Raw genomic sequence first — 27,728 nt, 5'->3', positions numbered from 1 at the left:
GTTGTGTTTGACCTCAGAGGGCCAAGGTGAGTGTGGCCAGCATAACATCACTCATGTTGGGCACCTACGGTGGCCCAAGTGCTCTGCCAGTTAAAATGGCTCCTGAGCTCTGTTTTCGGCTGCAATGGCCTCCTGCAACCCCCTGCCAGCGAAAACAGAGCTGGGGGGGCACATGGCCCTTGTGAGCTCCAGTTTCAGCTGCAGCAGCCTCCTGCACCTTTCTACCAGCGAAAACAGTTGGAGGGGGCAGCAGCTCCTGAGCTTCATTTTCCCTAGCAGAAGAACCATGAGCCAGGCCTTTACTGTTTCCAGGGTGGGCCTGTGGCCCAGATCTAAGCACCCCATGGGCCAGATTTGGCCCCAGGCCTTGAATTTGACATCCCTGTGTGACTTGCACAAATGAGTACTGTACATATATGAGATCACATGGCACACTTATTATGGTTGATTGCACAGTCAGCCAGGTATTTAGACTAGATTTCACATTTTTGTCTACCTATGAAGTCCTTCCCAAAGACCAGGAATAGGCAGATGTTGTTTAATAATGTTAAGGTATCTTCACAAGGGGTAAACTGTTCCAAGTTAAGTTGCCATTTGCAATTGAATGGTGGTGATTTTGTCAGTGCTGATGCTATTCAAGTGGTGCTCAATGTATTTTGGAATTGTACTCAAGACACCTATTACTGTTAGTACTATGTTTGTTTGTTTTTTTCTGCACAATCATTCTGTTTGCAGGTCTTCATACTTTGTGATTCCCTCCTGTTCTTTCTCTTCTGTTGTGCTGTCTCCATGTATTGCACTTTGCACCATCCAGTCTCTTTTGTCTTTCTTACCAACAGTTGTTAAGTCTGGGCTGTAATTTGGCAGATGGTTGTCTGTTTGAAAGACCCAGTTGATTATTATTATTTCCCTCCTTTTATATATTTTGGCCAATTCAGAGCAGCTAACAATAACTAAAATATTACAACTTGTTGCTTTTCTGTGAGTTGTTAGCCCCACCCAAAGGCTAATTATCCAGAAACCTTGGCTCAAAAATACTTCAAGTCTTCCCCCCCCCCCCATTGCTCTAGCCCAGGGGTGTCAAACTCAATCCCGTCTCAGGCTGTGTCGGGATTTTGTTTGCCATTGGGGGGCCAGGGTGGGGTGTGGCCTGATTGTCATGGATGAATGGATGCACGTGCCCTGGCCCAGAGTGGCAGGGACCAGTCCCTTGCCGTCTCCGGGCCAACTCCGCAGCCTATTGCGTGTTTCATGCCCCTGCTCTAGCCAATTGATTGCTAGTAGCTGATGTATGTAATGCAAACATTCATACTCAATATATCGTCATTTAATCAACATTCGTGAGGGGCCTAACTGAATATATGCTTTTACACACTCACACACACACACACACACACACACTCCATAATCCTTATGGGAAAGAAGTTCTGACAAAAAGGATGGTTAGGATTTCTGTTGCTGCTTCTGGCAAACCTGAGTTCAGCTTCCTTCATTATTACAAAGAGTATCTGGAAGAGAAAGAACATTTTTTAAAATCACTTTATCAGAGGGGGAAAATACTGAAACATGTTTAGTAAGTGGTATGGATACTTCTGATTCTTGTTTCTTTTTCTCTTGTAGGACATGTTTTTTAAATACACATGGAACAATTTTTTACATACTCAAGTAGAAATTTGTATTGCACTGATTCTTGCAAGTCCTTTTGAAAGCACAGAAAATGGTACAGTCCCAGATCCAGATCCCACTAGAAGCAATCTTTTGCTGAAACACGTAAGATATTTTCTTGCTTTGTTCTTAAATATTGCTGCACTTAGGTACAATGGTAGTAAGTTCTCTAACTAAATAATAATTTCAACTCTCTTTGAGAACTTTTTACAACTATAATAAGTGAGTGGCAGGATAATGAAGCACATGCTAGCATTATATTTTAATAGGATTCTAATGTATAAAATGACTTCTCCACTCCAGACTTCATGTACCTCTTATTTTTTAACAGAGGTTTTATAGCAAGGATGAAAGCAGAAATGCAAGAAATACCCTTGCTTATTATTTCCCATTCTTAAACACTGCATCTAGTTTGTCTTGTCAGGTTATATAGAAATGATTTGCCCTCCAAAATCTTGTCTCCCTCTAAAAGCTTTTAACAGTTGATAGAATTGAATTGAATAGAATACTTTATTGGCCAAGTGTGATTGGACACACAAGGAATTTGTCTTGGTGCAAATGCTCTCAGTGTACATAAAAGAAAAGATACTTTCATCAAGGGTCAAGAATCATCAGGTACAACACTTACTGATAGTCATAGGGTACAATAAGCAATTAAGCAGTTACTTGAGGAGAGAACACATAATACCATTGCAGCATGCAGTTAATTTGAGTTTAATCTTTATTGTTTTCATAAAACATTAACATTGCAGGGTTGAAGAGAGAGTGTGCTTATATGTGTGTGTGTGTGTGTGTGTATGTGTTAGAAAAATAGTGCTTTTTTGCACTGTACAGTTTGGTAGCTAGCCAGTCACTGGTGTGGTAAATAGCTCTTTTTAATATTTGATCTTTTTAAAAAAAATTCTTCTACAAAACTAAGTAAATTTTTTCTTTATAGCTTTTCCTTAAGTGCCATTTAATAGAACGAATACTTGAAGCATGGGATATGAATGAAAAGAAACAGTGAGTAGTCAGAAACTTTGTACTTTTAAGATGCAGTATAAGTATCACATTGACTTATATCCTAAGTTTAATTAGCAATTTTATATATCTCTTTTTGAATTTCATATATCTCTTTTTCTATGATTTTTTAGGGTATGAGATCCCTCCATGAGAAGAGATAACGTTAATTCTCCTTATTTGCACTCATTATTATATTTGCTTTAATTAAACACCTACTTTTGTGCACTTTTTTCTCTATGTTTTGGCCATCTTTCCCATAGAAGAAATGTATATTGAAACTAAACCAAAAGAATATGTTTTAATGCAGAATGCTGTTTAAATACTTAGTTGTTTAAGAATGCACAAGATGTTTATGTTGGGGATTAAGCTCTCATATTTTATCATAATTCCAAGTTTTGCACAATATATTTGAATTTCTTACTAAATTTGCAATTCTAGAATAAATCATAAATTAAGCAACATAATGCTGCAGGTTACAACAACAACAATAATAAAACAACTTAAGGCTAATGAACTTCGGCATGCAGTTGTTAGTCTTTAACTGACCTATTATTCTATTCGGTGCTGCTTGAATCAGCCTTTGTTTTGATTCCATTTTCTACAAGTCCATAAAATGAAAATCCCATAATTAACTAATTTTTCAGATTGAATAACTAAGTTTAACTCTTGCAGAGCTGAAGGAGGAAGACGGTATGGTTACATGGGTCACTTAACAAGAATAGCAAATTGCATTGTGCATAGTACTGATAAAGGACCCAACTGTACACTGGTGCAGCAACTTATTAAAGGTAATCCATTGTATTTTTTCTTACTGAGTCTTGTATAAATGGAATTCACATTTTCACAGGCTCCTTTTACCATCATTTTTTCTATATCTGCTATCTCATTTTTCTCGTGTCCTTTCTTAAAAGTTCATAGGATCTGAGGTATTCTAAGTGTGATAACTTAGCAAACGTCAGATTTGACCCATTTGATTTTTACTCTCAGTGGCTTCAGATTAATAATGTAAAGACATGTTTCAACTAATAATTGCATGATGTTTTGTAACAGAGTTCAGATGAAGAGGTTTAAAATTACTTCTCAGGAGTTTTTGTTTAACACACACACAAAAAGCCAAAAATAGAAGATATTTTCCATGTGTCCTCTGCCTGGCTTGATTTTTGGACACTTGCAGAGGTTACATTTTATTGTGAAAGATGAATAATTAATTCAAATAATACAGGATTTATTTGTTTGCTTGCTTATTTTGATGCCTTCAAGTCAATGTTAACTCCTGGTGACTAGTACCTGCAGTTTTCTTGGCATTATTTTAAAAGTTGTTTGCTACTGCCTGCTTTCTGCAGCACAGAGCTAGCTCAAGGTCACCCAGCTGGCTTTGTATTTAAGGTATAAATTCAGGAGTCTACTGGTTTTAAGCCTGACACTTTAACCACTACACCAAACTTCCAATGTGACATAGAACTGTGAATCTCTCACAAGAGACAGAAATTTCAAATGCGCATGAGTAAACACAAAGGTGTCTTGAGAAGAAGGAAATGTATACCTCCTGCATACATTCAGAACTGTTCCAAAAAGCTATGTTTTGTTTTAAAACCGATCATTCCTTACCATTTATTTATGATGAACAAAGTTCAGAAGTTGTCCTTGGCCCTACCAATTATGCCGTTTATTAAACAAAGTTAATGAAAAGCACATTATTCTGGAAAAAATCTTTTGTTTCAGCTTTTCAAGGAAGTCTGGATAATATGCATGGTAGTGGTACTCCAATTTTCTTGTTTCAAATTGTAGTTTCATTATAATGTGAGAATGTTTTATAAACCTAGTGTTTCATGAACTTTTATGTCAACTAATCAAGTCTACTAGGGTTTAAAATTACATCCTAAAATCTTCTGCTCCGGTTCTGGAATTGTCAACAGTGATAGAAGGCAACTAATTTCAGAAGCCCATTATTTGCTACATTTGCCAGTTAAAACTCAATAGCAAATGTCTAGTTATAAAATTAAATTATGATTTAATAATGATTTTGATGATGAAACAAGCAAAACAAGTTATCTAATTTTGGCAACTGTTTGACTGGTCAATTGATTAATTTTCTACATACTAATGTCTAGCTCCATGATGGCGAACCTATGGCACGCATGCCACAGGTGGCACGCAGAGCCATTTGTGTGGTCACAGAAGCCCCAGCCAAACTTACCTGCACTGTGCACGTGCATGCCCCCCAGCTGATTTTTGGCCCATTTGAGGCTTTTTTTGCCTTCGGGAAGGAAGGGAAGCCTTGGGAGGCCGAAAAACGGGCCTTCAGGAAATACTGGAAATGCCAAAACAGGCCCGTTTTCAGCCATCCGAGGCTGCAGAGACTTCCCTAGAGCCTCCGGCCTCAAACGGGCCGAAAGTTAGCCGGGAGGTGCGTGCATGCAGTGTGCAGGTAAGGGGGGGTGGGGCGGGGGTGTTGCGCATGCATGTGCAGGGGGGGCATGGCGCATTGCATTGTGGGTGCTGGCACACCACAACGAAAAGGTTCACCATCACTGGTCTAGCTGAACAAATCAGTTGATCAGTTGATGAAGATAACATGATGAACTATTAAATCTACCAACGTATCGTATCCATTGTAAGAATGATACTTTGGGAACAATGAGTAAAAATTTAAGTTCAGGTACAGAAATAGTCACAACAGAATTTCTCTGCTGAAGTTATAACTTGAAATTTAAAATCTTGCATACTGTTGCATATAAATAGCAAATGCAATGTAGCAGTTTCTTAATTACCTTGGAAAATGTGTATATTTTTAATAATATGTATTAGTAAAATTCAAAATTACATATAATCTACAGTACCTGCAATGATGACAATCTGCATTCTTGATGTTGCATTTTTTTTTCTTTTTGGACTTTCTAGAACTTCCAGATGAAGTCAGGGAACGATGGGAATCTTTCTGCACAAACTCTTTAGGCGAAACCAACAAGAGAAACACAGTCGACTTAGTAGGTTTTATAACATGGCATTAACTGCAATTTTTGCATTACAAAATGAAAACAACACATAATAATCATAATAGTATATATCTCAGAGATTTCTATTTTATGTCAAATTTAAAATATCACAGCTACATTTTGCTGATATTAATCACTGATATTAAACACTACTGATTCTCACTTCCCTCTTTATTAGACAGAATTTAAATTTTCACTTGTGTTAATTTTTTTTGCACTCTTTCAGGTTTTCATTGGCGCTGAGGCCTTCTTTCTTTGGTTCTAGGTTACTGGTCACTTCCTGTTTATGTGTTACAAAAAAATAGTTTTGTAACCTAATATTTTTCCCTTGGGTTCATTAATTTCTTACTTTTTAAGTCTGTTTATCCAGAGTGCCAGTTCTAAGCCTAGTCTCTTATTTAATCTATTTACCATTATACTCTGAGCTATATGAGATACATACATTTCATTTGTTAATAGGATTGTTTAAGTATTTTGTTCAGTATACATTAAATAAAGCTGCCCTGTAGGTATAATGATTTTATTGTAAAAGCAAGAGTATTACAAATACTTTTTAAGGGCAGAATTTAACATAACTGCTTTCCTCCGCTTAAAAATCTATGTTCTTTGTTCTTTTGTCAAATGTTAATTAGGTCGCTATTTCCTGTGTGTTCTTCCACTAGTTTTTGGCTGGTTTTGGGCCTAAAGATGACTTGAGAAAGCAGAGAAGTATCTCTGCTTGAACAGAACATTGCTGCCAACTATTTTTCTGTATAGTTGTGCACAAAGATAGGCACCTGTAGCAAGAAGTAACTGAAATATATTGATCAGTACTATAATTCTAATTCTGTTTTAAATTTGAGTTGTGTTTAATGGTTAGTTTGTTCTTAATCAGTGGAATGGCTTGCTACCAGAACTTGAGGGTGCTCCATCACTGAAGGTTTTAAAGAAGAGATTGGACAGCCATTTTTCTGAAATGGTATAGGATCTCCTGCTTGAGCACGGGGTTGGACTAGAAGACCTCCAAGTCCCTTCCAGCTCTGTTACTCTATTATCTTGAATGTTGCGTTATTTATAATCTGCCCAAGAATTGAATTTCCCAAGAAAAGCAATTAATAGTCTACTCCTTAATTCTTTGTGCTACTTTTGTCCACTGTAGCAAGCAGAGCACTATCAGGATCTGTATGAATTTAAGGGAAATGTGGTGTCTGTAATGATTAGCTTTAAAATTTACATTTAAAGTGGACTTTATTTTTGAGGAAGTATCCAAAACAAAATACTTTTACAACAGTATAAAAATAATTCTAAAAAATAAAAGTATCATAATTTAGCAATAATTTCATAGAAATGGTAGATTGTAACTTTTTCAAGTCTATCTTCCAGGGAGGCTTTTATCAATTGAAGCCAAGTTAGCTAGGGTGAGGATATATTTCAATTAATTCTTCTACATAGTGGAATACTTGATTCTCCCCCCACCCCACTCCCAGTTTTATTACTGTGAAGGTAGTCCTCAATTTACGACCCCAGTTGCAACTAGATTTTCTGTTGCTAAGTGATGCAATCGTTAAGCAAGACATCACTTGATCGGACATGATTTTTGCCACCATTTTACTGAGATAGTTAATCAAATCCCAAGTGAATGATACGATCATTAAGCAAATGATCATCCAGCTTCTCCACTTGACTTTGCTTGTCAGAAGCCAGCTGGGAAGGACACAAATTGCAGTCACATGACTGCAAGATGTCGCAACCATCATAAATGCCCTCCAGTTGCCAAGCATCTGAACTGCAATCACATGACCATGGTGCAGTTGGTGGTGCAACAATTGTAACTTTGAGGACAGATCATAAGTCACATTTTAGAAGACTGTTGTAACTTCAAACCATCATTAAATGAACGATTGTAAGTCAAGGACAACTAGTATGGATTTTTGTAACTGATATTTATTTGGAACTTTTTAACTTTTTGAACTCCTTGCCTTTCTACTAGGTTACTACTTGTCACATTCATTCATCCAGCGATGATGAAATCGATTTTAAAGAAACTGGCTTTTCACAAGATTCTTCACTGCAAGAAGTGAGTTAAACTCTTAAGCTATACTGCTTGCGTATATTACTTTTCCTAAAAGCTCCTGATAAGTTATTTGCTTGCAGTTGTGTAGGATATTACCGTATTTAAGAAGATTAAACCACTTTCATAGAATAGATAGTTGGAAGTGACCTTAGGCATCATCTAACCTGAAGAAAAACTGACTACATTATGTGGCAACCTCTTCCATTGTCCAACAACTTTTTACAACCAAGACAGTCCTCTTGTAATCAAGCTAGACATTTGGGAACATGTTCTAAAAGTGTAGCTTGGAGAATAGCATGGACACTACTAATATCTGTCGAGGTTTCTCCTATTGATTTCTGTCAGTGAAGATCCCTGTGCAGACCTTGGTGCTCTTAGAGCTTAGTTATTGCAGTCGTTTCATTACTTGACTCCCTGACGTCATGAAGGGTAGTGAATGTGGTGTTTGGAGTAATGAAACATAAGCGAGCAAACAACCGACTCAGGAAGCACCAAGGATTTCAGAGTTCAACTCTGAACTACATATATTTTCTTCTCATGGAATTAAAATCTCTTTTAGAGTCAATAGGATCTCAGTGCTGGATTCTATGCTCTCTTCTAAGGGATAGCAGAGTACTCCTAGTCTGCCTTCTCATGGAGTAGAAAGCAATATAAATATTCACATAACCATAAAGCTCTGATCTACAAAAATATTGATTATAATAGATTCTTTAATAGTCCTTTAGGGTTCAGTTTCATATTAAAAACTACTCATTGTCTAGAGGAAGCTTATACATATAATTCAATCGAATAGTCAAAACCATCAAACTCCCTAGACCAGAAAAGCAAAATCTGCAAAAAAAAAAAAAAAAAAGACAGGTTTTTGTTATATGCATGTAAATACATAGAGATGGTGTTAAATGAGCTTTAGGCAGTAATGAATTTTATAACATTCCTGATTTTGGTATGGGGATACAGTCACTTAACCTTTGGCTGTATCCTTAAATAGGAATTTGGCAAACTTTAGGTATTGGGAAGATGCAAGAGATTCACTTTAAGTGTAATTCTAGAAGAAACTTTTTTTCCTCCACATTTCTTATATTTTACCAAATATTCTAGTAGGATTAGTCTTGCAAATTGTTTTTTTTTAAAGTAATAGTAACACTCTTGGTTACCGTGTATCTTCCATCTAAAATGAAACAAAACATAAAATTCCTTTATATCTATTAGTGAGATTGGTGGTGGTGCCATCAGCTGTAATTTTTTAGTACTCAATTATAAAACAGTCATCCCCTACACTACCAAATTACATACATCTGATAATGACAAAACAGCCCTCTCCATATGTGGTATATGTATGTATGTGCATGCACGCACATATGATATGTACTTGCAGTTTAATGAAAGTTTTAGTTCTGGAGCAAATTGGGCAAATAGTATTTAGACTATTATTAGAATCATTATATCACTGTCGTTGGTCCTGGGATTGCCAGGCCTTTTCTGATTATCAGATGCAACAAATGACGTCCAATTTTATTGACCAGTTTGGCTTCAACGATGAGAAGTTTGCTGATCAAGATGACATCGGCAAGTAAGTACAGTCCTATTTTAAAAGTTACTTTTGTTTTCCATGTCTTGCATCACAGTGATTATTCAGCACTCCTAAAAATAATAAAATACTGCTTTAGTTTTGTTCCATAAATATTTATGCTTTTTGTATACTCCAAAAGAAATCTCATTATGAATTTGTAATTAATTTAGAAAGTTGTGACCTACTAAAAAACAACTTTAGATTCATTTTATGAGTTCCTTTCTCTTAAGTTTCATAAGTTCTAGAACACGGGATATATCATGACCTGGTTTGAAAAATATATTTGGGATTGTTGGCGTAATGGATGTATTCTATGGGACCCATATCTCAGTATTTGGAACCACAGAATCATTTTCATGTGGGATGGGCAGTTATATACATATGATAAATAAAATAAAAATAGATTAGTAGTTGCAAGCTATAAAATTGTTTTTCCTTGTGTGATGAATTTAGTTGGATTGAAATAAACTTTCATCAACCACCTACTTACATTATACATTATGATTTTTTAAGTTTTGCTAGATATGTTTGTCTATCTCTTATTTAGTTTATTTGTTCTGCGAAAATTATTCAGGCAAGTTGTTACTCTTAGAATATTTCAATAATACAATGGCAAATTGACAGCTAAAAATTCCCTACAATTAAAATGTTTAAAAGTACAATTCAAGCTGCATATAAGCAATTGCTCATATACAAAGCTAACCTACAACTAACACAATGTTTATGCACATTCTGATATTTTCACAAATTAAAATCAGAAAACAGCTAAATATTGATTTCCAAATGCATCTGTTGTGTGAGATGGTCAAGAAACAACTTTATGCGGTTCTTTACTTATGCATTTGAAATTCAGTAATTTAGATTGTGTAAGTGTTCTATTTTAATTTGGATTTATGAAATGCATCAATGTAACTGCACACATTCCAAGAATCTGTATCAAAATCTGAATCTCACATCTAGAGACATTATGATATGCATATCAGAATTTTGGCATATTAAAATTCTAATTTTGAAAACATTTCTGACAGTCTGAGCATAACCATTTTTGGAATGGTAGACCTAACATTGTTTTTCTGCTGACATCCAGAAATAGTTTGGTAGCAACATAGATTATTTCATTTCCCTTCCCATAGAATTATCCAAGAGTGTCCATATTATCACATTATTGAAGGGAATACTACTGCTAGAAGTGATGCCTGTCATTGAGACAAGTGAGTTTAATCCTTGTCCTACTTGAGCTTGTTTAAAGAGCTTTTAGTTTAATATATTAGCAATCAAGCTGCCTGCTCATCTTTGAAGATGTATGTAGAACATCTTCACGTATTATAGTTACTAACAGACGCATACTTGAATCCTTTGCAAGCTCTATTTAACTGTTAATCATATATGCAAATTGCGATGACTTGCGTGTTTACAGCAATGTATAATTTTTAAACCTGGCTCCTTCATATCACCCTCGGAGATAAAAATGTTTTGAAGGTATGCATTCCCTTTTTATAACATGTCAAAAGGCCTTGAGATATTCTTCTTGAAGTTCAAGTTTCATTTTCTCAAGTAATTTATATGGGCTATGTCAATAGGCTTAAAATTTTGTACTAGGAAGGAGTATTTCAGGAGTTTTTTTTAGATACATAGTTATTTAAATGAAGTACTTTAGTTTATCCTATAAAGTGATACTTCCTTTTTGTTTTACTGCCCAAATTTGTACTTTGTTCACAGTGTTTCTTTTGATCGTGTATCAGACATCAATTTTACCCTCAATACAAATGAAAGTGTAAGTATTTTTCAATTTTACCCTCAATACAAATGCAAATGTTCCACAGCCTGCTGGTGTACTTTAAAAGATTATAATTTTCACAATAGAAATTCTACTGCTGCATGCTTTACGGAAGGAATAATTAGAGGAAACATTTTGTATAGTAACAGCACTTAGACTTATATGCAGCTTCCCAATGCTTTTACAGACTTCTCTATGCGGTTTACAGAATCAGCATATTGCCCTCAACAATCTGGGCTCTCATTTTACTGACCTTGGAAAGATGGAAAGCTGAAATGAACTTCTGTTTCCTTATATTTTATTTTCTCTATCCTGAAATCAACCTCTTATCCTTTCAAAATGGGGGAGGGGTGAGAAATGGGACCCCCAGCCTGGAGTAAAGAGTAATTTTTACATCAATAAGAAGACTAATGCCTACATAGTTTTCAGGCTGACCTGTTTTCTCATAAGGGATAGGCCTTTGCTCACTTACATGCAGATAACACAACAAAGTGCAGGAAAACCTGGAATTCTTGTGTTCTTATTTTAAAGTCCCCCCACCCCCTTTTCTATTAATCCTTACTAATTTGAGATCAGAGATTAGGCAAGCAGGTTCTTGGAGGGAGGGATAACTAGAAATATTTGACATGACTATTTCATCCAACCTATAGATAATTATCTGAACTTTTACGCCTTAGGAGGCTTTTGTCTATATGCACACATACATATTTACACAACAGACAGTGCATGATAAATGAAAAAAAATCAGTATTTATTAATAGTGCTCTTTTTCATATGTTCAGGGCAACATTGCTTTGTTTGAAGCATGCTGCAAGGAGAGAATACAGCAATTTGATGATGGTGGCTCTGATGAAGAAGATATCTGGGAAGAGAAACATATTGCTTTTACTCCAGAATCTCAGAGAAGATCCAGGTAATCTTCAAATACTGTAGCAGGAACATTTTATTTTGTTGTTGTTGTTGATAGCTAGTCACGGCCTCTTACTGAATCTACTCTGGCTGAAATATAAGTGACAGAGCAAATTTTGACCTTCAGCACTGCCTCCTTTTTATATTGCTCAGTGGTTAGAGGCCTTCTGAAATATAACAGCCGAAAACAGAACCCTTTATAACTTCTTATGGCATGGGACTTACATACTTTAAGTTAATTGTTTTAATTTAATCTATCAAGATATTTAGGATGGTGTCTGATCATATTTTTTGAGGATCACTTTTAAAATTAATACAAAGAAGGCTTCAGTCAGCCACCTACTTTCTTGGGCTTTCCCACTTACAGTTTTATCACATCTTAATAAAAAAAAAGATGTTCAGTAGAGTCAAGTTAGTTATACATTCCTTCTTATGAGAAGACATGGCTCATATGGTTACATGAGCTACACTGGCTCCTAGGTGGCCTCCAGATGCAAATCCAAGGCTCTGCTTGCCACTTTAAAGACCAACATGACATGGGTCAGGCAACCCATGGACTACCTATCCCAATTGCTTTTGCCTCTCCCATTAGTTCTGATAAGAGTGGGCATGCATGTCCCCTCAGTGATGCAGTGTCGCCTGATAAGGTCAGAAAGCAATATATCTCTGTCATTGACACGTGTCTTATGAAACAGTCCACCCTCCCACCAGGGATGGATGGCGCTTCCTCATTAGCCTTTCAGAAGACTGTGAAGACCTGGCTCTTGGACTCTAGCGTGGTATGGTTTTGTTGAATAGGTTGCTGATTTAATTTTAAAGGCTCAATAACCAGTTTTTAAAATTAGTTTATATAGTTTAGTTTTATTTTATTTACGTACACTGCCCAGAAATGCCTGGGTAAAATTGTTAAGTAACTAGATTTTTCATTCCAGGACCTAGTGACTTTACAAGAGTCCATATTCCTCTGTATGATTCCTTTGGAATTTGCCTGATATTATCTAAGAGGCAAACATAACATAATGTCTAGCTTTGCTATGTTGTTTAAATACCCTGTAATTGTGTTGATAGGTTTCAGGTTTATCAATGTGACTCTTGAAATAGTGACCTGTAGGCTCATCATGAAGCCTGAAAAAAGTTGAGTACTTTAATGAATAGCAGAGAGCTGCTCTGCTTGTGTGAGGGCAAAACACTCTGTAAAACGTTTTCTGAAAACTCTACTATTGAATGGCGCTAAAATCAGTGGGCATTCAACCATGAGTTCGGTGAAAAAGTTCTCTTTATAGCATTATATAATGTTAATGAACAAAGGGGAGGAATCAGTCAGACCTGCTCACCTATTCTTAATCCTCCAAAGTTTTTAAGTTTTAAAAATGGTTACCTAACAAGCGAAGGGGAGGAAATTCATGTTATATGTCTCTTTAAAATAAAAAGTTCAGGCAGTACAGACAGTGAAGAGAGTACAGATTCTGAAGAAGAGGATGGAACAAAGCAAGACCTGTTTGAATCAAGCACCAACACAGAAGACAAAATGGAAGTAGATTTGAATGAAAGTAAGTAGCTTTTTTCACAGTTTCTTATGCATTCAAATTCAGATGCAGGAATTGCACTGTCCTTACTGGATTTTTTTCATTTGTTAAAAAAAAAGTAGGAAAAGTTGTTTTTTCCCCCATTATTTGTACTTCCTCAAGTTAACTCCATAAAAATAAAAGGGAAGTATTTTTTTTACATTGCTTCTGTTATGGTTGCTGCCAAGGTGGTCCAAAATCTCAATATTTAATATATCACAATGCAAGGACAATGTATAGATGTACAGAGGGACTTAGGAACATGTGCACCACCCCTTCCCCCTCTTGGTATTTTTGGCTTGTAGCAGGTGGCTGTATGTACTGAAAGACAATCTGTAGACATTTTCCATTACAATAAACATGCGTAAAATGTAAAGAGGTATATTCTAAAATGACACAGAAAATAGTTCTATTTTTTCCTCAGTATTCATAAAAATAATACAGTTGACAATTTTCCTCTGATTTTGTTTAAAACGTAAACGAACTTCCTTGCTATAGGCTTAGTATATTAGAAACTAATACCCCGTTTCTCCAACAATACGGCCTCCCCCAATAGGAAGTCCCAGCATGTTTTATAGGCATGGAATGAAATTAAGCCCCTCCCCCCAAATTAAGGCCTATATTAAAACATGCAAAATGGGGGGGGGGGGGGGCTTGCCATTAGGAAATACTTTTGTTGCACACCCGGATATGGTGCTGCCTGCGTTGACCCCGATACGAAGTGCCCCACCAACGCCGAGGTCAACATCCAAGCTGTTGCCGCCCGCCCGAAGATGCAAGGGGGGGAATTAAGTCACCCCCGAAAAGATGGCCTAGCCATTTTGGGGGGGCTCAAAAAGAAATAAGACCCGGTCTTATTATATGAGAAGCATGGTATATTTGTAATGTTGTATTTTTTCCAGCACCTAATTGGTCAGCTAACTTTGATGTTCCTATGGAAACCACACATGGCACTAATCTGGATTCCGTTGGATCTGATGTATGGAGCACAGAGGAACCAATGCCAGCAAAAGAAACTGGTTGGGCTTCCTTTTCAGATTTCACTGTAAGGTAGGAAAGTTTTGTATTCCTGGAAAACCTACAAATGAAATTAAAGAAAAACAAGAAAAAAACATATGCTTTATTTTTACATATTTTATATTTGAAATGAAAGTATTAGCTCATTAGTTTGCTTTGGCATCTTTTAAAAGTGCAGCTGTTGTGCAATTTGAGGGGGAAAAAATGGTTGGCATCATTTTAGTCCAAAGTCAGTTTTTTTGTCACTCATCGCGAAACCACATTGCAGAAGTTCATCAATAAAGTGCAGAATTGTAGTATCAGTTCCCCTCCCCCCACAAAAATAATTATTTTACTGAGAAAATCTCAGTCTATAAAAATAAAAACCTAACCTCATTGACCCATTAATTTTGTTGCTAATTTCATTTCTGTGCAGAAAATCTTGGATAATAGGATAAAACAAGTAGCACTAACATTTTCTTCCCTGGCACTTCAAGTGTGCTTCTATCTTCACTTTCTTTCTATCTTCTTCTCTCAATCATTATCCTCCTTTTTTTTGCATCTCATTCTGTTGAACATTATATTTTTGTTTTCTGGATTAAAAAATAATCTATAGCTGAATCTTTTTCTTCCATGTCCTAATTGAAAGGTAAGGGTTCAAAGAAAGCGTAGTTTATCTTTCAGAATTTATATAAACTTCTATAAGGTTTTAAATGCTCATTGATATTTACATGACCTTTTATTTGCCGCTCAATTAATATAAGCACAAGTATACTCTAGAATCCTGTTCCAAATAGTTAGCGTTATCACACAGAAGCGACCAACTGAATTCTATCCTGTGTACTCCTTGCAGAAAATAATTGAAAATTTGATTCATCAATTTATCTTACTTTGTTTTTAAAGTTCAAAAGAATCTTTGAGAAGTAATTCACCTGTGGAAATGGAAACCAACACCGAACCAATGGATCCTCTGAATGCCAGTGTAGCTGCCCTTGTGACCCAGCCAGAAAGTAAGAGCTTAGAATTATTTTGATTAATAATGTGTGGTATTAAGACTCGGCATATTCCACTGACAAGAAAATGCCATTTTACAGGACCTTCGAGTTGGTCGTTCTATGGAGTTGTGTCTGCTATACCCTTAAGCCTGCCATTTTTTATGAAACTAGCTCCATCAGCACAGCTTGGGAAAAAATGATTTTTGATCCCAGTTTGTAGAAAGTGAAAAAGAAATGTTAGAGAACTTGACAATGATTCATCAGTGTTTGTAGTTTCCACAACAGGTTCTTTTCTCTGACATGGGTTCTGAAGACTTTCGTTATTATTTTGTTGGGTTTTTGTTGATCCTTTAAACAGAATTATTTTTAAAATTTTTGTTTATTAATTAAATATTTATACTGCTCATCTCCCCATTCTTACTTGTTATCCAGAATTGCTACTATGAAAGTAAGCTCTCAATAAGAGTTTACCAATCAGTTAAATATATAAAAGTTTATTCTCCTTATTGTTGACAGTTCCATATAGCTGAGCACAAGAATAGAAGAGTAATACAGATATTAAAACATAAAAAAACTAATTGTCCAGTTTCATTGTTCAAATTGTTTTTTCAGATGTAGGAAGTATTTCAATGGAAGCTGGTTCTGATGGAGAAGATGATACAGAAAATGCAGATAAAGTGACTGAAACAGTAATGAATGGCAGCATGAAGGAGACTCTTAGTCTTACTGTAGATGCTAAAACTGAGACTGCTGTCTTCAAAAGGTGAGGCGTTAACCTTTGCTGCCCTGTAAGTTTAAAGAATTTTCATTAACCATATTAAAAGGTGGCCTAATGTTGCATTCTCAAGCCATTTAAAACAACCACTTGTTTAAAACTTTGTTTTAAAACAACCAGCTTTTTGTGAAATTGGGATTTTAAAATGATTTTTTTTTGTGAGTGCTAAAAGTTCAATTAAATGAGGTATTCCTATTTTCACTGAATATCATTGGGCAGATTTTTAATTTTAAGTTGATAGTTACTATTTTTTTCTTATGTATTAGCCTCTGAAGTCTTTTCTGTGCTTTCTGTTTACGTCTTTTTATTTAAAAATAATAATGTTCTAATCTAGTTATGAAGGAATTATTGAAAATAATAGACGGAGCTAATACAATAGCCACACAACAAGGGCCTTTTTTCCTTAGCTTGTATTTTGAGATAGTTCTATAAATTTAGCTCTACAGTTCACCTTTTTGGTCAAAATTCTGACCCGAGTATTAGGATACCAATTTCTTTTTTTGGTCCATGTCTTATTATTTACATGCCATCTAATTCCCAACTCTTGAGTGGTTCCCAAGTGAAAATGTTCAAAACAAGAACAAAAAGGAATGCAAGACAGCAAGAATGACAACAAACAGTCTGGAATGAAAAAGAAGTGAACTCACACAATCCAAAGGAGGCTTCACCCACCCTTGCAGATTTTGTTCAGTGTTTCCTTCAGTACACTAACGAAACAGCGCTGTGAAAATGTGTTTAATTTTTTTATTAAATTTATTTGCCACCCATCTTGTTTCAAAATTATCTGAGCAGTTTACAAAAATTTGGCCTTCACTATTCCTGTAGTTTCTTTCTTTCTTTCTTTCTTTCTTTCTTTCTTTCTTTCTTTCTTTCTTTCTTTCTTTCTTTCTTTCTTTCTTTCTTTCTTTCCTTCCTTCCTTCCTTCCTTCCTTCCTTCCTTCCTTCCTTCCTTCCTTTCTTTCTTTCTTTCTTTCTTTCTTTCTTTCCGCTTTGCTTCCTCCCTTCCTTCCCCATTTCTCCTATAAGGTGACTCTGGGTGGCTTACAAATTGTAAAACAAGTGAAAAATAGTTAAAAGATTAAAAGAAACCAACATTAAAATATTAAAAACTGCACTAAAATCACACCTACAAGAGCCAAGAGATGGATGAGACATGGTTGAGGTCTTATTCCATCAGCTGCCTTTAGCAGTGAGTTCCTCCCTTCGGACCCAGATCAATCAACAAAGCCAGATTTTGATACCCTTCCTGAAGGCCAAAAGGGAGGAGACAGTTCTCATTTCTGATGGTGGATGGAGCAGAAAAAGCTCTTCTACTCTCCTACTTCATCCCATATGCTTTTGTTTCCTTAGACAGGATTCATAGAAAGCCTCTTCCATAGGCATGACTGGGGAAGGCTTGTCCCATCAGGGTGAGACCACTCCTCAGATACCCTGAACCCATGAAGTGTAGGACTTTAAAAGTAATGACTAATACCTTGAATTGAATCCGGAAGCAAACTGGCAACCAATGCAGCCTAGTGCAGATTTGAAATAATGTAGCAAAAACTTCTTACTATTAAGTTATTTGAGAGAGATAATGAAATATAGTGTACGGTACGATGTATATAGTATATCTAAAATAAAGAAAGAAAATTTGGGGCAGAATTAAATTCAATTAAATTTGGTACTCAAAATGCATTCCTAGGCTCAGAATTCTTCAATTATAAGTAAATATCCCCATAACAAGATTTGTTTTTACATTTTTGCGGTGGTTTTTTTTTTGGGGGGGGGTCGTCTGCTTATAAAACAAAATATGTCCTACAAGTGGATTTTACAGGGACAGTATGTTAAAACAGAAAAAACCAGACTAACTAATGTGTATATATTAGATATGAGAATGCAACAGAGAGCAGGATGTTTTATGTTAAATATTCAAGTTGTGAAGCTGAGTCAGCTGAGATGAAGTGCAATGAACCTTGAATCCCACAACATTAATAATTCAGCTTCCTTTTGGTTTGTTAATTAGGATGTTTGCAGCTCTATTAAACTATGAGCTGTCAGTGATTACTTTGGAAATCCAGCAAAGACAATAAATGTTGTCTCAGGAGACTGACATTTTGGCTGCTATTTATTTTTCCTGATTGCCAGCTTTTTTTTTTTACCAGGCATACTGAAGGACCAAATATTAAGCAGATGATCTGATTCTGTTTGTTCTAGTCTGAATCTCAGGAGCATGGTTCTAGAATCTAGTGCTCATGGTTGTGATGCACTCTCACATGGTTTCAGTCTCCATTTCTACATCTGGAATTTGTTCCTCTCTGGAGTGTCAAAATTAATACAGAAGCTGCTAATCCTGAATATTATTGATGATGTTCTAATTTCTACAAATAGATTCTGTTTGCAAAATTACTCATATATTCCAACTCTTAGATCAAGCCAAAAGTTTGAAATTTTAACTTCAGATTCACTTGTTTTTGCTGGGAGCATATTTTTTCCTTCCAATCACAAACACATTGCAACTAAAATTAAAGTAAACGTTTGACATGTTACAGAAATCATTTCAAATACTAAATAGCATTTAGTTTGAAAGATTTCAAAATGCAGATAATCTTTTATTCTTTTATAATGACTAAATTATTTTTAGACCTCTGTCTGTCTGTCTGTCTGTCTATCTATCTATCTATCTATCTATCTATCTATCTATCTATCTATCTATCTATCTATCTATCATCTAATCTATTTATGAGACTCCTATCTCATACAATGACTTTAGGACACACAGAACAATTCATGAAACATAGTTAAAAACTAAAAAAAATGCTATCATATTTCCAGCTTTAAATACTTGCTTTCGCTGATGAAGAAAGATTGGTTTTTCTTTGAACTTCGCCTCTACTCATGAGGGTAACTAATATAAGAGCAATCAACCTGGTGGCTTTCTTTCCTTTCTCCTTTCTTAGGACAAAGCTTTTGGTAGAAACACTTTTTGTGTTTAAAGCATCCTGGGATAAACCTTACCATTGCTATATAAGACTAGAAAAAATCTCTATTATACTTAATAGATTGTTTGGGATAAGGCATTTTCCTCTGTTGCTCCTTTTCTGTTCAGTTACTGTTTGTTTTATAATTTGACTCTGCTAGTTTCATCACACTCCAGATCTGGATGGGTAATTTTTTTTTTCTATATAGAAAAAGGAAGCTTGCTTGCATTAGTTCTGCTGCTAGACCAGGTGAAAAGAGATGCCTCTGCACTGGCTAGACTGTGCACTGTGGAACACCAGTGCTAAATCCACTATCTTTTCTTTTGTTGGTATTAATTTAAAATGTCCTTTTGTTTCCTCCTAAAGTGATCCAAATGCTGGATATTTTGTATCCTTGTTTTGTAAATATGAACAATGATTACTTAAGCATACTATTCATGTAGATTTTTCAAGCCACAGGTTGCTGCTGGTTTACTTCTTTCCTGTTTTCTGGAGTGCTTTTTATTGAATAGCGCAAATGTGTGTGAATTGTACTCCTTTGGATACTGGAAAAGGACAAACCACATAGTTAAGCATGTGGTTTTCAAATGCTTTCTTCATTTAGGAAGGCATTAAAATAGTTTATACTCTTTCATAAAAATTGAGGCTGATTTCTGGTAATAGATTGGTTGTAAACTGTTGTTGGATAATCCTACTTCAGGCTGCAGTTGGGACCTCTGATTACTGAATATCCATAGGTGTCCAAAGAGTAGCTTAGTTTTAAAAATGTATCCCAAGTGTTCTTAGCCATAGAAATTGCTAATATGTTTAAAGAATTTGAATAACAATACCACTACTATTTTTGTTGCATCCTAGATAGACTTGATCCGAACATTCTTTTTTTTCTGGGAAAATCTTGATAGTCTTTTTTATATTACTTTTCTGTTTTTTCCACCCTTCTCCTTCACTGTGGCTTCAGAGTGTTGAAATCCTATCGGTACGTACTGTAAAGGATCATTCATGTTTTTTTTTCCATTTTGGGCACCATTTACATTCTTTGTTCCTTTTTTTTACTACTCTCTCCTGCATTTTTTCTTGTCAAATTCCTTTTTAATAAACAAACTGATGGGAGTGATGAATGTGAACAAAAACAACAATCTTGTGCTTGTTTTCCATGCTTCAATCACATTTCTAAACTCTGTGTGCATGTGACCTCTGGATCCTTTCCCCCAAGTCTTTCATTATTGCATGGTAATACAAACATTTAAAGCACAAACAAAGCTGTAATTTTATTTATTTATTAGTGAGGAAGGAAAACTGTCTACCTCGCAAGATGCTTCTTGTAAATATGTGGTGGAAGAGAATGCAGATGTTGGAGAAGAAAGTCCTGTAGCTCCGCAGCCCACTTGCAGCAACCTGGAGCAGAGGTATCTATTGTTACCAAGTCATGTTTATATTGTGCACAGTGTATGTATATGAAATGAGAGATGCTCCATTCAATTTGTTTGCATTCCAGCAGATCAAAATTCAAACAGATTCATATTCTGACAAAACTCAAACCTAGAAAACGGTCTCTTGATCTCATCTCATCCCAACAGTGGTTAAATTGAGAATCCAGTCTGATGGTTAATCAACCATCCAACTTGCAGAAATGGACCCATTTTAAAAATTTACAAACACACAATTATCGATAAATTGAAGCTAATTGTTCATTACTGTCATCTATCACTGATCAATATTAATTAATTTGCAATCATTGGAGCCATGTATTTGTCTTTCTAATGCTAAACACCAAGTCTTTTGACTGGAAGTACATTTTCCTTGAAAGTCAACTCCTATGTGATACAGATAAACTTCAAAATATAAACATCCAATTAACACCTTCAGCTTAATACGCTACTCAAAAAAATAAAGGGAACACAAAATTAAGGCATCCTAGATCTGAATGAATGAAATATTCTTATTAAATACTTTGTTCATTACATAGTTGAATGTGCTGACAACAAAATCACACAAAAATTATCAGTGTAAATCAAATTTAGCAACCCATGGAGGTCTGGATTTGGAGTTACACTCAAAATTAAAGTGGAAAAAAACACTACAGGCTGATCCAACTTTGATGTAATGTCTGTAAAACAAGTCAAAATGAGGCTCAGTAGTGTGTGTGGCCTCCACGTGCCTGTATGACCTCCCTACAACGCCTGGGCATGCTCCTGATGAGGTGGCGGATGGTCCCCTGAGGGATCTCCTCCCACACTTGGACTAAAGCATCCCCCAACTCCTGGACAGTCTGTGGTACAACGTGGCGTTGGTGGATGGAGCGAGACATGATGTCCCAGATGTGCTCAATTAGATTCAGGTCTGGGGAACGGGCGAGCCAGTCCATAGCATCAATGCCTTCATCTTGCAGGAACTGCTGACACACTCCAGCCACATGAGGTCTAGCACTGTCGTGCATTAGGAGGAACCCAGAGCCAACAGCACCAGCATATGGTCTCACAAGGGGTCTTGGTACTAATGGCAGTTAGGCTACCTCTGGCAAGCACGTGGAGGTCTGTGCAGCCCCCTAAAGAAATGCCACCCCGCACCATTATTGACCCACTGCCAAACCGGTCACGCTGGAGGATGTTGCAGGCAGCAGAACGTTCTCCACAGCATCTCCAGACCCTGTCACGTCTGTCACATGTGCTCAGTGTAAACCTCCTTTCATCTGTGAAGAGCACAGGGTGCCAGTGGCGAATTTGCCAATCTTGTTCTTCTCTGGCAAATGCCAAACGTCCTGCATGGTGTTGGGCTGTAAGCACAACCCCCACCTGTTGACGTCGGGCCCTCATACCACCCTCATGGAGTCTGTTTCTGACCGTTTGAGCAGCCACATGCACATTTGTGGCCAGTTGGAGGTCATTTTGCAGGGCTCTGGCAGTACAAAGGCGGAGGTAGCGGTCCTGATGCTGGGTTGTTGCCCTTCTACGGCCTCCTCCACGTCTCCTGATGTACTGGCCTGTCTCCTGGTAGCGCCTCCATGCTCTGGACACTACACTGACAGACACAGCAAACCTTCTTGCCACAGCTCGCATTGATGTGCCATCCTGGATGAGCTGCACTACCTGAGCCACTTGTGTGGGTTGTAGACTCCGTCTCATGCTACCACTAGAGTGAAAGCACTGCCAGCATTCAAAAGTGACCAAACCATCAGCTGGAAAGCATAGGAACTGAGAAGTGGTCTGTGGTCACCACCTGCAGAACCACTCCTTTATTGGGGATGTCTTGCTACCTGCCTATGCTTTCCACCTGTTGTCTATTCCATTTGCACAACAGCATGTGAAATTGATTGTCAATCAGTGTTGCTACCTAAGTGGACAGTTTGATTTCACAGAAGTGTGATTGACTGGGAATTACGTTGTGTTGTTTAAGTGTTCCCTTTATTTTTTTGAGCAGTGTATATCTAATTGCTCATTAAAATAAAATATAATTAAATAAATTATTAATTTTACTGCATTTCCAACAATATAAATGCAGTGAGGTCATTGCTAAATTATGGCCTATATTTATTATTGCATGAATTATATGGCAATTGCTGACAGAATTACATGCAGGTAAAAGCTCATCATGTTGAGGAAAATTTTCCCCAATTTGTTCTTGTTTTCCAACTTTTTATTTTAAAAGAGGATTGGCAGCAGCAACCAATTTCTGAAATCTCAGTGCTGTGGCAGAAATTGGATCGGTAAAAATGCTGATATCCTATGGGAAAGATAAGCAATCTGTGGGGCCAAATTTGAAGCCTAAGCTTTATGTAGTGATCTCCAATGTGTCCTAGGTCATTTCCTGGGAAGTCAGGGAAAATTCACAAGGCAAATCTTTGTTGTTATGCTGAATTCTTCCATTTACTTAGCAAATATATCAGTGCCATAAGGTCTATTCCATGTTTTTAAACAAATCTAAAAGTAATTTGATTAACGTTTTTCAGCGTTCAAAATCATTGTGTACTCTTCTAACAATCTGATACTTCTTTGCTCTCCTTAGGACTGATCAACAAACCATTCTAGCAGAGGCATCTGTTAATGGCCCTGTATGATTTGTGATATTGACGGATTATAACTGAAGAATATGAACTGATTTCAAGATTTGATTCTTGAGGATTTCATCTAGAACCTATTGGAGCCAGTCACTGCTGCATTTAATTTCACAAGAGATCAGGACCAGCAACATTTATATTCTAGATTTTGAGACATTGTACAGAAATTCATAAGTGTAAAAATTGCACATTGAAGAATACCAAGAAATTTTTGCGTATGTTTATATTGTATTGTTCTAAATGATGGGTGATTGTGAAATAAGAACTTGCCACCCAAGTAACATTAGTAATGATACTATAGTTAAAAATGGCTGTAAGAATAGTTTTATATAAAAAAGTGAATACATAAATCTAATGTATTTGAGGCATACTATTTGACAATTAGTGACCAAAGTATGTAGCAATTTTCATAATTTTTCACCCAAAACATTTTTAAGTCTATTTTTCTTTCATTTTGGCAAAGAAATTGTTCAAATGCAATGCCCTTTAAATGTTTGGTTGCTTTAGATTTAAAACAATGATTTAAAAAGATTTTTTTGTGTTTGACATACTACAGCAGGCTTTCAACTGGTAATTGTTTTCTGTATTGTTTAAACCAGATCAAAATGTAAGTCTATCGGTAGAGATTTTAAGTATTTATTACTACGGCTTAGTTGACAGATTGATGTTACTGTAAAGCCATATGTTCTGTTAAGTCTTGTTTGCTTGAAACAATACCTTACAGGTGAAACACTAGAATATTTTGAAGTGCACATGGCTTGTTGTGTATTTTTAAGACTCACCTTTTTTAACCCATTCACCAAGATGTACTTTAATTTAGAGCATTACAAAATTACCCATTTTGAAACAATCTTCATATTTAAAACACTGTAATCCTTTTGACAAATCAAATAAATATAACAAATGCCCATGCTGCTCTTGTAATTAAAGTTCATATTTTAAAGATAAAATGTCTTTAAATATCCAAATTGGGCACTTGAGCATGTTAATTGTTATATTTTCACTGTTTTGATCTGTGTGAAGATTTCATTTGTAAGTTTTAAACCAGTTTTTTTCATAACTGGGTTGTGTATATATATATAGTGATTATGGAAACTAATTGTAATTTATAATTTTCTATGTCATAAAATTCCAGCCGCCTTTTCAAACAGAAGCAATATAATGTATATTGCCACATTCTTTGGTGGAAGGGTTAAAGAACACCTCTTGCACTTTTAGGTGCAAAATCCACTTTTCTTTCTTTCAAAAGAAGTTATTCATGTATTTTTACATCATATGTTTTCCTGACCAGTATTTAAAAGCCAAAAGGATATTCTAAACAATGGCCAATGATTTATTTTAGAAAGTGTCCCAAGCTATGTGCCTAATATTACATTGCATACAGAAATAAAAACAAATGTATACTGGTACTTTTATTTTCTCATTACTTCTGTATATGTACATGGCCATCATTTTGATGTTAGAATATGCATAATTGTGTGATCTATACAAAGAGGGTAAGAAATAATGAAATAAATTAAAGGGAGGAGTCAAAATGAGAAATTCAACTAAAAAGTAATTTATATCAACAGCATTCACTGTATTTTCTTTTCTTTTTCTTTTCTTAAACCTCATTTTCACCATGACAATGCATTTATCCGTACATGGTGCTTGCTCTTCAAATTTGATAAAGATAATTTTCAGTTCAACCCAAGGACTGTACACATCCACGTGGGCCTTTTAGCATAATATGAACATGATTAACTATGACAAGATTCTTTTCCAACTCAGTTTCGTCCATAGCTCACAAGTCCTAATGCCTCCAGTTTCAAATAGAAATTAGGTCCCACCACTAGTGGAATCATTCAAGGTATGATGCCTTAATTTCACATACTATATCACACATGTACAAGTTACATATAATTTGCCTACTAAACGTAGCATACCTTTATGTTACATTTAATGTTGTAAGCCTCCCAAAGAGTCACTTTGAAGCAAATGGTGGCAAACAAATTTAAGAACAGAATAGCAGAGTTGGAAGGGGCCTTGGAGGTCATCTAGTCCAAACCCCTGCATCAGCAGGATAACCTATACCTGTGATAGCGAACCTATGGCACGTGTGCCAGAGGTGGCATGCAGAGCCCTCTTCGTGGGCACGCATGCCATCACTGGCTGCTTTTCTGGTTCCCAGCACTGACCAGCTGATCTTTGTGCGCTGGAAACCTGAATACCAGATGGCCAATGTGTATATGCCTGCTGGAAACCTGAAGACCAGCTGACCTGCAGGCACATTAGCCAACCAGCTGGTCTTAGGGTTTCCAGCACGCGCGCACACATTCCAGTTTGGGCACAGTGCTGAAAAGGTTTGTCATCACTGCCCTATACCATTCTGGACAAATGGCTGGCCAATCTCTTAAAAACCTCCAGTGATGGAGCACCCACAACTTTTGAAGGCAACCCATTCCAGTTGTTGCTACCCATTTTGAGAAATACTGCATAGAAACCAGATTAAAGGGCCCTGATACCAAATAAATATTAGGATATTTTAGATGAATAGTAAAGAGACATCTAATTAGTCTTGAATCATGAAAAAGATGCTAAAATCTCACATTTGAAAAACCAAAAGATGAAATGGGTGCAAATAGTTATTTCAGTGGTATTAGGAGGAATAATTAAAACCAGCCACCTTAAGGACTAAAAAGTGCTGTTCTCTAGCTGTAAAATAACTTTCCCCTTGTTGAGAAAGACATTATAAAGGGTAACGATCACCTGTTAACTCTGACAAAAGGAACTGTGTTGGACATAACATGAAGGATGGTGAAATTGGCAATGCAGAGTAGCATCGAGTCAATACAAAAACACCTTGTGATTTTGTAACCGCTCTTAAGCTGTTACAAAACCAGAAGCACAATATTTAAGAAACACATGGCTATAAACCAGATTGGGGAGGGGGAGAAATCAATGTGTTGCAGCCCTAGAAGCAGAGTTACTGTCAATGTGACTATGAAATCAGAATAAAAATAGGCATGTTTTATGTCCTACCCAGTCTGATGGTGAAAGCCAACAGGAAGTTGACAGGAGCCTGGTTAGGGCAGTAGTAAATGCATCCTTGGACAAAATATGGTGCCATTGGTTCAAAAGAGACAATGATATAGAGGAGTAAAGGATACTCCATCGCTGGTTCTGGTCAGTGTTATTTTTTTATCATTTAGAATTGGCTTGTAATTATTCAACATACAAATCTTTTGGTTGCAGCCAGATAGAAATTAGATAGAAATAGGGGAAAATATAAGACTAAAAAGAAAGAAATCCAATGTTTCAGACATTCCTGTTCACATAAAAAATTAATGAACTATCAGAGAAATTAAAGTCATAGAGTCATTATGGAATTCATCACTGGGAAATTAATGGAAAAGCTGTATAAACAGATCAGCATTTAAGGTCTTGCTATCTTAGATTATTTTTTTAATCTAGCAACTGTTACCCATAGAGCTTCCCTGCTCTCCAGAGATTTTTTATTTGAAAACAGTCCACTTTATCCTGCAGCAAGAGGAGTCATACTGACCAAACACTATGCAACTACACCCAAAAAATCCTGGACACCCTGAGACTTTTGGATTTCTGAGATGCTATCTTTGTGGATGTCAGATGTAGAAGAACAGTTGAAGCCTTGCCTTTATGGGCATGCTACAGTGGGAGTGGTGTTCCAGTCAAAAACTTTTAGTTCTGGAAAATTTTTGACAACTTAATAGTGCACAAGTCCTGAAATCTCATATGTGCATCCCTTTAACTTTCCAAATCAATATGTTGGATCCATTTCTCTCTGCTTCTCAGAAGCTATCTTGGCTTTTTTTTTTTTAAAGGAAGACAATTACATTATTCTATTTAAAATTACAAGAGTTCTAACCTCTTTTCAGAATGATCTATGCTTGCAATTTGTAATGATAGAAATGGAAAAAATTGTTTCAGAACTGACTTTGCTACATTTGATGGCATGGTGAAGATACATTGTTTTAAGATGCCATGGATTTTTTATGCCCATCTGCCATTCTCTGCCGTCCCATTCTTCTATTCCCCTCAATCTTTCCCAGCATTAGTCCTTCCTTCTCATTAGGTGGCCAAAGTATTTGAGTTTCATCTTCAGGATCAGACCTTCTAAAGACCAGTCAGGGTAGATCTCTAGGACTGATGGGTTTGACCGCCTTGCAGTCCAAGGGACTCGCAGGAGTCTTCTCCAGCAGCATAGTTCAAAGGCCTCAATTCTTTGGCGCTCAATTTTTCTTATGGTCCAACTTTCACAGCCATACATTGCAACTGGGAAAACCATACCCTTGACTATACACTTTTGTTGGCAGGATGATGTCTCTGCTTTTTAGTATGCTGTCTAGAATTGTCACAGCTTTCCTCCCCAGGAGCAAGTGTCTTTTAATTT

The 27,728-nt window shown here is 36.3% G+C and overlaps 1 protein-coding gene across 24 annotated transcripts in view; it reads left to right on the top strand.

The window, feature by feature from the left end:
• PPP6R3 (protein phosphatase 6 regulatory subunit 3) overlaps window positions 1–24,726 on the top strand; it is a 70,511-nt gene extending 45,785 nt beyond the window's left edge. For 6 of the 24 annotated variants that reach the window (XM_026706680.2, XM_026706678.2, XM_026706681.2 and 3 more), the window contains 14 exons: window positions 1,621–1,770; window positions 2,603–2,667; window positions 3,340–3,455; window positions 5,569–5,654; window positions 7,633–7,719; window positions 9,189–9,286; window positions 11,006–11,060; window positions 11,846–11,976; window positions 13,404–13,522; window positions 14,440–14,587; window positions 15,437–15,543; window positions 16,141–16,291; window positions 20,547–20,669; window positions 23,266–24,726. In XM_026706680.2, coding sequence (XP_026562465.1) covers window positions 1,621–1,770; window positions 2,603–2,667; window positions 3,340–3,455; window positions 5,569–5,654; window positions 7,633–7,719; window positions 9,189–9,286; window positions 11,006–11,060; window positions 11,846–11,976; window positions 13,404–13,522; window positions 14,440–14,587; window positions 15,437–15,543; window positions 16,141–16,291; window positions 20,547–20,669; window positions 23,266–23,317 — 1,488 coding nt within the window. In that variant the 3' untranslated portion in view covers window positions 23,318–24,726. Of the gene's footprint in view, window positions 1–1,620; window positions 1,771–2,602; window positions 2,668–3,339; window positions 3,456–5,568; window positions 5,655–7,632; window positions 7,720–9,188; window positions 9,287–11,005; window positions 11,061–11,845; window positions 11,977–13,403; window positions 13,523–14,439; window positions 14,588–15,436; window positions 15,544–16,140; window positions 16,292–20,221; window positions 20,240–20,546; window positions 20,670–23,265 lie in introns of all 24 variants that reach the window. The other 18 variants (XM_087919588.1, XM_087919573.1, XM_087919595.1 and 15 more) reach the window with 5 other exon arrangements.
• The last annotated feature ends 3,002 nt before the right edge of the window (window positions 24,727–27,728 follow it).

Source organism: Pseudonaja textilis, chromosome 1 (assembly GCF_049901715.1).
Source record: "Pseudonaja textilis isolate UNSWEBS1 chromosome 1, rPseTex1.2, whole genome shotgun sequence".
Taxonomy (NCBI): domain Eukaryota; kingdom Metazoa; phylum Chordata; class Lepidosauria; order Squamata; family Elapidae; genus Pseudonaja; species Pseudonaja textilis.
Note: the sequence above shows the minus strand (reverse complement) of the source record. Positions and strands in the feature narration are given on the sequence as shown.